This window comes from Muntiacus reevesi, chromosome 8, assembly GCF_963930625.1.
Source record: "Muntiacus reevesi chromosome 8, mMunRee1.1, whole genome shotgun sequence".
In the NCBI taxonomy this organism is placed as follows: Eukaryota; Metazoa; Chordata; class Mammalia; order Artiodactyla; family Cervidae; genus Muntiacus; species Muntiacus reevesi.
The window spans coordinates 74,115,904-74,128,230 of record NC_089256.1 but is presented as its reverse complement, the minus strand read 5'-3'; the positions used below and the strand labels follow the sequence as shown (position 1 = coordinate 74,128,230).

Genomic DNA, 12,327 nt, shown 5'->3' with positions numbered 1-12,327 from the left:
CAGTAGTGAGAACATCAAGATGGCATCAAGGTTTTCTTTTCACTTTTCTTTGCAGGGATGAAAAATCAAGTGAAGCACTGTTTTATTGTAGCAGCAGGCCTTTGAAATTTAACTCGAAAAATGAGTGCTCTTAATTCAGAGAACTGCTCTTTTCAGTACCAGCTGCATCAAACACATCAGCTTCTAGATGGTAACTGTCTGTTATTCTTGATTATACTTGGGAAAATACTGTTAAATATCCTTACATTAGGAATGAAAAGGAAAAACACCCATCAAAATTTTTTGGAGTATTTTTGCATTTCACTAGCATTTACTGATCTTCTACTTTTGGTGAATATTTCCATTATATCTTATTTCAGGGATTTTGTGCTTTTAGGCATTAGGTTTACTAAATACCACATCTGCCTATTTATTCAAATTGTTTCTTTTACTTACGGTTTTTTGCATTATCCAGTTTTCCTGATAGCTTGTATAGATTATTACCTGAATTTCTCTAAAGCCACCAAGCTTCCATTTAAGTGTCAAAAAGTATGTTATTTCTTTACAATTATTTTAATTTGGATTTCTGTCCTTACTTACGTTTTGGGAGATCCAGCTATCTACCAGAGCCTGAAGGCACAGAATGTTTATTCTCATCAATGTCCTTTCTATACTGGTGCTCAGGGTTACTGGCTGTCATTTTCCATGGTGACAATTTTATTTATGGGTTTTATAACCTCTTGGTCAGAAGTCATAACCTTGGTACAGGCTGTTAGGATAACTTCCTACATGAACGAGACTATCCTGTATTTTCCCTTTTCATCCCACTCTTCTTATACCATGAACTCTAAAAAAACACTCTTGCCCAAGTTGATTATCTGTTTTCTTGGTACCTGGTTACCATTTGTCCTGCTTCAAGTAATTATCCTTTTACTTAAAGTACAGATTCCAGCTTACATTGAAATGAACATTCCATGGTTGTACTTTGTCAATAGTTTTCTCATTGCTACAATTTTTTGGTTTAATTGTCACAAACTTAATTTGAGAGACATGGCATTACCTGTGGATCCATTTGTCAACTGGAAATGCTGCTTCATTCCGCTTATACTTCGTAATTTTGAGCAAATTGAAAAGCCTATATCAGTAATAATTTGTTGATATGTTACCATGTTAAAACTAAAACTTACAGCTACAAGACTGGTAATTTTACAAACAGTAAGGAATGAGGCCTTAGGACATATAGTTAACTGAAACTCTCCCCTGACCCCAAACTTTCATACCTTTTCAGAATGTGTCTTTTGGGGGCTATATTTATTAGTTTTCAACAAAATACTTCCAAAAACATATTTATACCTGTTGGCCATACTCATGTTTGTGTTACCCAGAAAACTACTGGATAGAAACTGTTATGTAAATCTGAGATTCTTCTGCCAACTTTTCAGATTTAAATAAACATTTTTATTAAACTCAGAGCAAGAAAATTGTTTTCTTTAGTTTAAATGTTCTTTAACATAAGGAAAAGGATTAGCTCAATTTAAATTTAGCTAATTTTTAAAAATACATCGTTCTTAATGCAAATATTCCTAAGAGCAGAGTTTTTGTTGCTCACCATAAAGAACTGGGAGTGGTGACTGGGTCTCTTCCATGACACACGAGATTTGTTTTCAGTTGTAACTTATCTGTCATAGAATCTGCATGGCAACCCGTAATCACATTGGCAATATACCGTAGTGTGAAAGCAGAATTTCTTATCCTCAGCACTGTTGAGGTTGTAGGTTGGATAATCCTTTGTTGTGGGAGCTGCTCCATGTACTATACAGGATGTTCCGGAGCACCCCTGCCTTCCATCCACCAGATAGATGCCAGTAGAACCTCTTTTCCCCAGTCATCACAATCAGCGTCTCCAGAAATTGCCAAACTTGGCTCGGGCAAGTTCTTGAGTGAGAACTACTGAAGTGAAGCAATCTGAATGGCCGAGTAATCTGAAATCACTGAGTTAAACTACAAAGACACCATCTAATTTGTCAATGTCTAAATATGCTCTGTGTTCCCTTCTAATGTATAGCTTTCTAACTGACCATACATGGGGCTGAGATATTTAAAACTATTTTACTAATTAATTAGTAAAGACTTAAAACTCGGCAAATTTTAAATCTGGAAAATGTATAGTTTCTAGCCCCTTGTTAAGCTGTTGGTTTACAAGATGCCCCATTCTTCACAAGCTTAAAAAAAAAAGAAATTTTTCAATAGACCAGCCAAATGGAAGAAGCTTTTATTTGTAAAGAAATGAACTTACAACTGGTCTACAATATATTATTGTAATATAAACAATATAAATAAATGATCCTGTAGGCCCACTAACCTTCCATCCAGACCCACATGAAGCAATGTTACAACAATATTCTATGTGAAAATGTGCAGGTTAACAAAGGTGCAATTACAAGCAAGTTTAAGCAGCAGAGTATAAGGTGCTTTAATTTAACAGTTAATGTTGTCATCAACAAATATCTGAATGTTCAATTTTACTTCACTGAATACAGACACAACAAATAAGAAAATCTAAAATTCATACACATGCTACTGTTAATATGAAAGTGCTTTCTCTTTTAAAAAAATACACCAAATGGACAATCTTTTTACATAGATCATGGTGTGCTCTTATAATGCAAAATTAACTTCATTTTCAGGTTATACATTTTAAAACTGGTAGCTACAGACACCAATCTAGGAACGCTAATGCTAAGAGTTCTAGAACTATTTCATTTCCTGTAAGGAGGACTCTAGTACAATATCCAACATAAAGAATACATCTATATATAATCTTAACATTTGTTTTTTGTAAAGATAAAAAATGTTTTCTTTCCCCTTGGTGATGCTTTTTGTTCATCCTGTGTGGATCAGTGTTTTGAGGTTTTAAAATATGAAAATCCTATTTTAGGACAATGGGAGGAACCTGGGAGGAACCAAAAGAAGGAATTTAAAAAATCAGTTAACATGTGCTTTGAAGCATCAAAAATAAAGTTTTTTTTAAAAAAATTTATCAACGATCTGCCTTTGTTAAATCAACAGCAAAAAGCATGCTTTCAACAAGCAAGAAGACAAAAAGGACTAATTCAACAAAGAGGCTTGAAATGCCTGACACCTGTGTCAGCCTCCATTTTGCACACTGCTGTCTACAACTCCAACCTTCAGCACAAGCTCACCCCTTACTTTGAGGATAATTTTTAGAGCTTACTTTGACTTTTTTTTCCTATGGAAAAAAACATGCTTTTGAATAGGTGATTGAGAATCTAGTTAAATGTCTTGGAAATTAGATGTCTAAAATTATTACTATCTTTGAACACTCAAACTGGTTTTTTAAAATTTAGAATACACATACAAAAAATATTTATGTAATATTTTAACAGCAAAAATATTTGAAAAACTAGGTAAACTAAAATACTTTAAAAGTTTTAACCAGTACCATGGAAAAATTTTTTTAAACCCAGACTATCTGGTTACTTGGATGTTAGTGTTCCTATTTACAAACACTTTACTACAGATTCTATTCTTAACACTTATTTGGACATTTACCTGCTTTAAAAAGCTGTTAACTATGATACAGAAAAGTTTTTTTCATTTTGCATCTTTATGGAGAAATTAATATATAAAGTTGTGTCAAAAGGGAAATTACACCATAACTCAGAATCCTCTGGTGGCAAGGAAACCTCTACCCAATTAAATCGATCCTCCCATTCTGTTTGCTCCCCAAATATTTGTAAATTCAAGCTCCAAGCACAGAACTGTTTTATTGTTTACAGGTTCTGCATGTTAAAGGAAACCCTTTTACTATGTAAAAGATGTGTGCTTTTCAAAAAGTAGATATTTGTGATAATTGTAGAATTTTATGTAGTATTTCTTGCTTTAAAAAGAACACAAAAACTAAACCTGTTTAGCAAGCTCCTTTGAGATTTTTCAGTTTTCAGAAGTTACTGCACTGTCACTACTGGGTGTAAAGCTTTCCTAGTACAAAATGTATATAGTAAGCCAGCACCAGCTTCCTTGTAATTGTTGTCACACACCCTGCATATCAACACCCCTGGAATAGACTCAAGTGTCAAAATAATTGAGAAATGTGGGCTGTTAAAATAGTTTCAAAGTGTAAATCCTAATATTAAGTACCTTTAATTTTATAACCTAATCAGGTATGTGGATTAATATGCAAAATGTGTTATAGGAATTGTGATATGATTCAGCCAGACCCCTCGGATATCACCTAGCTTAATCCTTTACCCAATGCATAAATCGACTCCAACTTTATATTCACCGCATTAAGTAATAATAGTTACATGTTTGTTTATGCCACAGTCAAAACTGAGGACAAGAGAGGATTTTGTTATTACCAGTTCCTTAAGTCAGGTATACCAACCACACAACGCACACTACATAGTAAATGTTCAAATGGTTTGCTAAATGAATGGATAAATGAATGACAGTGTTTAGTGATTTAGCAAGCATTTAGAAAAATCTCAATTAGCTCATCTGTGTGAATTTTCTACCTTAATCCTAAGGAGAACAAAGACTGTGGGTGTCCCAGGAAATGGATAATAATAAATAATTATCTTTTAGCCAAAGCTCTTAAGGGTGAAACAAACCATTAAAAAAAGAAAGAGAAATAAGTAGGAGCAACTTTAAAAAATACCCCACTATGTGGTCTGGAATCATAGTTTATACAGCTTAACGATGATTTAAACAAAATCAACATTTTGAGTAGTACAGGCTCCATACTGAATATTCAGAAGAGGGAACAGGTTATAAGCTTAGTAATGGCCTAAGATGTCACACAGCTAATTTATGAACTAGAAGTAAAACTCCAGTCTCCCAGCCAGTATTTTATCTTCACTTACCATGTTCATTCAGTGATTATGTCCACTTATTATTTGCTACTGAAGTAATTATTTAGTACTACCTAAAATAAAATTCTGGTTTTAACATAAGTATTATAAAAGATTTTAGCAATGAATACATCTGGTTTGCTTGAGGCAAGACTAAAGTTCCTTTTCTAAAATAGGTTGATGTTCATTTCACTACCATTCCTCACCACTCTCTTATAATCACCAACTTTTTCACCTCCATCCATTAAAGCTCCACAAAATCAAGGATTTAACACTGATAATAGTCCCTAAAGTATAACTTTTAAGTCAGTAAGTGACAACTACTATCAATCCTTAAGATTACTGGCGTCGATTTAAATAGGTGATCTAAAAGGACTAGATTTTCTTACTCTTACATTTAAAACTGTACCATGTTAGCATAATAAGTGTTTAAAGTTTATATTGATTTCTTCTGTCCAAATTAAATTTCATTCATTACTTTTTAAAATATTTTAAAACCCTGGCACAGGTTTTCTTTCTATGGATTCATACTGATGCCACCAATATCATTGACAGCAACTGTACTTTTCAAAGGCAGTAGAGAAAAATGTTTCAATGTACTTCTTCCCTAATGTCTGAGGCTGAAATAGTCACCTTTAATAACTAGTTAAATGTTCACAAGCTGTTCAAAGGGGGGAAAAAATAAAACTGTGGAAAGCATTTCCCAAAGCTTCCATGAACATGGCACTTTAAGAGGTGTGTGTCAGAGTAGAACGGGAGAGCTTTTATTAGAGAAGCTGGGCTTCAGGAGGAGGGCAGGTCTCCCTTCTCATGCAAGTATACTAAAATGCAAGTTCAGAAAAAGCTAGATGTTCTGCTCTGGAATATGATGATGATTATAATTTGTACTAATGCTTTACAACTTTCAAAAACAACTATCGTAGTATTATTTTAAAATAGATTAAATAAGCTCTGAAAAATAATACGTAAAAACTTTTAAAAATTCTTAAAAATTTAGGAGTTTTCCAAAGAAGATAATATAATTTTCAACATTTTTTACTGAAGAAATGGCTTGTATTAGTGCTATGAGTAAAACTATATGATACATTTTTTGAACTTCTAACAAAAAAGGAGTCTCTTCCCAAAGAATCTTTTTAAAGTGTACAGCTTATAGGTTGAAATTAAATTTTAATAAGATTGCATATTTACTTTCCCTAATACTGCATTTGTGCTTATTTAATTGAATCACAACTGTTAAGATAAAAATAAAATGCTCTAAACAGATTCAGAAATACCAATTTTGATGAAAGTAGATTAAACGGTTTTTTCAAGAACCACACTACTGTGCATCAAAGAAAGAGGTAGGCTTGTAGTTACTGAAATCCACAGTAAGAAAACAGAACCCTACAACTCCAGTCATCGGATTCTTAGACCAAGACACAACCTAACAAAATACTATCCTAAGAATGCCTCTCTTTGTATTAAATCCACTAGGTTGATTGATCTGGAGTATCTGAAAACAGATACTCTCTCCTCTATATAATTCTGATAACTCATAAAACCTTTGAGTTCTTGACAAATACTCTTCCCAACTATACCAGCTGTTAACCTTTCTCAGAAGTCAAAAATCACCGATGTATGTATCACTGGAACTATTAATGTGCTCCTAAGGGCAGGATCATTTGATCAGGAGAGTAAAAGAATGACTATGATCGCAGGTAAATCTTAACATTAAGGAAAAAAAAAAACCCAACCCTATATCCTGTTTATTGCAGTAAACGGAACCCAGCCATTACAATTCATTTGAACTACGAACGGCCATATCTATACAACACAACCTCAGTTAACTGAATTATCCTCTTGGGTCTGGAATGCTTTTCTTGCTGTCTCTTCCTCCACTTCCCTGTCATTTCCCCAGAAGGCCGTCCCCAAGGCCCACTGGCAATGTGCAGAAAACTGAGGATACATCATGCGGAATGGCCGGTTTCGCCTGCCCAGAGGCTGCTCAAAGACACGAGCCGAGTGTCAGGTGTTAGAAATTCCTGCCCGAAATTAACCCTCCTACAGACTCGTCTGTAGGGCTTCTCAGGCAAAGAATAAAGTCAGCAGTCTCCTTCGGGCTTGAGGAGGCAAGGGGGAATGAGGCCCTTTCATCCTATTAGGCAACAATGCTCCTCAATGCCCCTTGCTCAGAGGCAGCATGAGTTCTTGCCATTCAATGAGGGGGAGGATCTTCAAACCACAAAATATAACCAAGATGTTCTAATTGAAAATACATTTTTGAAATGTTCTAACAGTGTGTCCAGCCAGGGATTTCTTCCACTTGATATGGCTATGAAGACAGCATCTTTCCCATGCATCTGTACTAGTTTCTTCTTTCCAAAATTCTTTACACACATGTAAACACAGCCTAAAACTACATACAATCTATGCATTGCCTCACTACCATACTTTATGCCATGGTGGTACCAAAACCTTGCAAATGCAGACAATGGGTCTTCATAACATTTAGCTGAACAAGTCAAGTGACATGAGCCACTAGAACAGATTTCAATCCAAGACTGGTATTTGAATACACTGACTATAATATCACACTGGATATGGGAAAATTAGCTATGTTGAAAATTTAAGTGGGCTACCTAAAAAATTTTTTTTCTATTTAAATCTATTTAAAACTAGATAAAATGAGTATTAACTTCCAAAGTATAGAGATGTGTTCAGTGTTAAGGTGGGATAAACTAAAAGTGGCAGGTCTCTTGTCCACTTCTCTCCGATCCTCAAGCTCCATCACTAACATTGCTTTCCTTCTATTCCACATTCCCTGTTCAGAGGGGACAGCCCTTAAACTAGGACTTTAGAAAGGGTCTGTTTAGAGAATGCCCCAGCAAATTAAAAGTACCATCATGGGAAAATAACCAGCCCCTTAGAAAGCGACAGGTTGTGGGACAGCACTCTCTCAGTGATCTTATCAAAGCTGCACCGCTGTATAAGACACATGCCCACGTAAGGCTTGAGGAAAACGTGCATCACGTAAGGAACAATTTTTACAAACCAGCACATGTTTTTAAGCACACATGTCTCAACGCAAGTAAAATTTCAGACTTGTAGGGATTTCCTTCCTCAGTGGGAGAAGAGTGCCTCAGTATGAAGAAGTCAGAAAATGCAAACTTAGGTAGCAAAAGAACTTCCCATGTCCCCTTTCTGCTTATCACTCCCTCTCAATCAAAATCCTGAAACAGGTAGTAATATGAAGGAAAATAAGAATAACAGCACTCTCCCCACCTATTTCATATTAAAAATGTGCTTAGAGCTTAGGAGGGACGTGGGCATCCAGTGTTATCATCTATATCCATTAAATATATAACCGAAATTTTAGAATTCACATGATTAAATCATCCGGAAACAGTTATGTTGATGGTAAAGCTACTACTTAAAAGTCAATGAGCCATTTCTAAAATAAATTGGAAAAAAAAGCAAGTGTGTTTTTTCAGTATGTTTTGAGTGGGGACAACAGAAGATTTGGACTGTTTTTAACATTATTATAAGATTTAGGATTATAAGGTGCTCTCCAATGGAAACCCCCCTTGTAAGTGTTCTTGGACACCCAGCACGGTGTGAGGCACAGGGGCTCTGGGTAGGTAGATGATGACTGGTATCAGAAGAGCAAGTGAACAGGAGAACCTGTGATGCAGTTCCAAGTCAACACCTTAAAGGCTACATATCGATAATACAGTTATGGGAGGTGACCATTACTGCTAGAGGGGTCTATCCCCAGAGAACCAATTTTGTGTGAACTGTGCCTATGGATCATCTATGGCAGTTTTAATTCCAGGAGAGATTTTCCTTTGAGCCCTTCAGCCCTCATACAGTGGACCAGCTCCTACTAACGCTTAGCCTTTACTTGTGTCCCAAAGTTGCAAGCTGAGGGGAAAAGTCAAAGCATATGACAACTCTTGTCATAAAGATTAACTGCTAATAAATGAAAACTGACTGTAGAGTACCTACCTTTCCTTGAAACTTTAATCCAGTAATTAAAAATGTGATATAAAAGAAATATATGACATACACTACAAGCTACTGTAGGTCTGGAACATGAGCCTTATACTATATTACATATTCTAATCCTACAAATAACTATCAGTAAACATCTTTTTTTAAAAAAAAAACATTACTACACAAAAGAATCCCACAAAGCATACATTCAAACAAGAGGCATCTAAAGGTTAAAAAAATTACCCGCTGTATTTTTGTATAAAAATAATCAACATTCTCTAATGTACACAAAGCCAAAAGATAAATATCTGTGATGTCTTTAATGACATCTTTAGTCTTCTAATAGCATAACACAATCTTTCTGGAAAGATCAGTGACAATGACTGAAACCCATGGACTCTTCCTCACTTACTGAACTTCTGCCAAATATCTGTGTATGTTCCTTCAATTACTAAAACATTTCCATTGTATGGTAGAGAGAAGATGATAAGAGTCAAATGTCTTTGATGTCCAGGACTATATATAGCTTACAGGGCTCCCACAACAACTTTTAGTGCCGTAATTCTAACGCAACATTAACTGTTCAGTGAAAAGTTTCGCTTTAAAGATTTTTTCCCTAAAACATGTACATACAAAATTAGACTCAATTTATCCAAGAGTGCTTTGCAGGAAGCATACAAGGATTTAGTCAAGGAAAAAGGAATGTGCATTCTAGCTAGATCCACCTTGTTCAACACTAGAAAAATCCAAAGACCAACCACATAGCCACTACACACTAGCACCCTGCCAGCAAAGCCGAGCCCTGGTTCTTGAGGCGCAATCAGATTATGCCTTCATCAGTGCAGAGATATGGAAGATTATTATTATGGATCAATACTGAGAGTCAAATTATTGGTATGTTTGTCCTCATTTTATATGGCAACTTAACGGATTTCCCCCCTTTGTCTAGAATGCATAAAGCTGGAATAATATTCCAGCAGAACATTAATGCTATCTGAAATATTTCCATTATATGATGTATTCCTTATTATGTCCCATCTATTTTTTTCCCCAAAAATATCCCTCTGGGTGAAAACCACTCTACATTATGGTTTCTCAACCTTGGCACTACTGACACTTTGGACCTAATAACTCTTTGCTGTAGAGGGCTGTCCTGTGCATTTGTAGGATATTTAGTGACATCCCTGTCCTCCACACGCCAGATACCAACAGCAACCCTCCCCACCCCGGCCCCGAGGCTATGACAACCAAAGTGTCCCTTGACATTGTCAGATGTCCCCTGGGGAACAAAACTGACCTCCATTTAGAGCCACTGCTCTAAATGAACAAAAACTAAGAGGAAAATGAACTTCCTCCATCACACCAAATTCTTGGTCAAGTTTGGAACAGAAACCAAATCTTCTAACTTCCAGATCAGTATTATTCATGCTAGAATGCAATTCTTTTTATAGATAAAGCAACTGTTTAACAGACATTTTTTTTTTCAAAACATACACTGATATCTCATTGTATACAATTCCAGTCACTGGACTCCAAAATTATTCCTAAATTACTCCTAAATTATATCTCTCATGACAACCTATAGAAAACTTATAGGATAGAAAAATGTATAAGAAAACCAAATCAAAAGAGGAGAAATGTAAATTATTAAATTACTTTCAAAAGGATTTTTATATTAATGATAAACATCACCTTTAAAAAATTATCTAGTAAAACACTTTGAAAAATATCATGACCCTCTGTAACAAGTCTTTCAATGTTGTGTGTAACCTGTAAAATTAATTCACCCATGTTAGCTAATTATGAAAATGTATAATGAATTATTGTATCTGTACAAGAAATGTCAGCCTTTGATGCTGAGATCTCAAATGTGCTTGGCTATCCGCCACAGTAAGTGATAATATTTTAGGCCAACTTGAGCCTTTACCCTTACAAGTTTGTTTAAGAATACAATTGCTGTTATCTCAAGGCCTCATGATCCTGTTAAGATTCCTTCAGAGAGTTGATGCGCGCACAGATCTTTAGGGCTGGGCCTAGCTTGATATTCATCGCACTCATGAGATGGTCTTCTTTGAGCAGGAGAAGAGCCTGTCCATCAATCTCCTGTGCTCTGAACTCATCTGCGATATCCTGGCAGCCTAGAATTTCATCAGAGGAAGGATGTTAGAATACAGACACAACAATCAGACATCACTCCTAACAGCCACAGTTAAGTCACCCTGGGTGACTTAACACAGGCTGAGAAACAAATGAAATTTACTGATGGCAGTCGTGGGCTCACTCTGGAAGAAGGCAGTATTTCTTGGCATTCTAAAAAGAAAATTAACAATTTGAAATCTAGGTAAAGCAATTTATTTGGAATTGTTGCCTTAAAAATAGTACTGCAGAAATAATTAGTAAGAGTCAGATTAAATGTACAGTTCGTTCAGTGCAGACATAACACACCTTCATAAAAGGACAATGCTGTCACCTGAAAGCACGCCACACACACGAGCCTGGATGACTACTTACAATACCTCAAGAGCTCTTCTTTGTATCAGATATCCTTCACATACAGGTACAAACGAATAAAGCATACTGTTCTGCTACTTAATTTAGAAATATTTTCTCAAGTACCACTTTCATTTTCATTGGTAGTTTTATTCTGATTTACAACCTTCGACTGCCAGGCACATCTGAAACATTTTTATTATTCACTCAGCATAGAACCAATCCATCAAAATTATAGTATCAATCTACTGTTGAAATGTATTACAATACTCAACTTGTAATTTCAACTTCAAATCTTAACATCATTGGACTCATCTCCACTTCTGATAAAACAAATTAATGAAATTTTGAGCTTGCTGGGCTAATCTCTTGACAAATAACCAATATTTTACCTTTCAGTGTAAACTGGGTGCTTTAACAAGTAACAGTGCAAACACTCTACTTGACCCTCGAACGTTTTTATTATCCACCACATTTTGCACAGCTAATGAACTTTCCCTACTAACGGTAAAGAAACCAGCAGGGAAAGTAATGAATTAAGGAACCATGAGAGGAGAGAATACAAAATGTGGAAGCTTCCTTATAAAAGAAAGTAATTATGAAAGTGAATTTAAGAATAAAAAAACTAAGAGCCTAAAGTCTCTTTTCTTCAAATCAGCATTCTAAGGGAAAACACAAAGAAAAAGATAATGCACAATGACAATGGTTACATTATACCTTTGGATATGACTTTGTTGGAGTCATTATTCTTTCTACTGCAAATGCATCATCCTCTTGTTTATGTAAGATAATAATGTAATTCCTATAACCCCAGTACCAAACACAAAACATTGCAGGTGCTAAACACATGTATTTTTGGGTAAGTGAAGGACTGAATGAATAATGAACAAAAACAGATTCTGCTAAAAAGGAGCCATCTGTAAGAGTAAGGCAAAAAAATTTTTTTTCTGTATTCAGCTGTGTGGCCAGCTTTTCTTTCTTTCCCAACTTCTCTGCTGATTGTAACCTGCCT

At 35.4% G+C, this 12,327-nt stretch overlaps 2 protein-coding genes across 7 annotated transcripts in view; one reads left to right on the top strand and one right to left on the bottom strand.

Moving 5' to 3' along the window:
* GPR160 (G protein-coupled receptor 160) overlaps positions 1-1,942 on the top strand; it is a 48,486-nt gene extending 46,544 nt beyond the window's left edge. Inside the window, exon 4 of the mRNA XM_065942835.1 lies at positions 56-1,942. Coding sequence (XP_065798907.1) covers positions 121-1,137 — 1,017 coding nt within the window. The 5' untranslated portion in view covers positions 56-120 and the 3' untranslated portion in view covers positions 1,138-1,942. The remainder of the gene's footprint in view (positions 1-55) is intronic.
* Positions 1,943-2,235: 293 nt separating this feature from the next.
* The window catches only part of PHC3 (polyhomeotic homolog 3), a 79,654-nt gene continuing 69,562 nt past the window's right edge, over positions 2,236-12,327 (bottom strand). For all 6 annotated transcript variants that reach the window (XM_065943069.1, XM_065943072.1, XM_065943071.1 and 3 more), the window contains one exon: positions 2,236-10,963. In XM_065943069.1, coding sequence (XP_065799141.1) covers positions 10,809-10,963 — 155 coding nt within the window. In that variant the 3' untranslated portion in view covers positions 2,236-10,808. The remainder of the gene's footprint in view (positions 10,964-12,327) is intronic.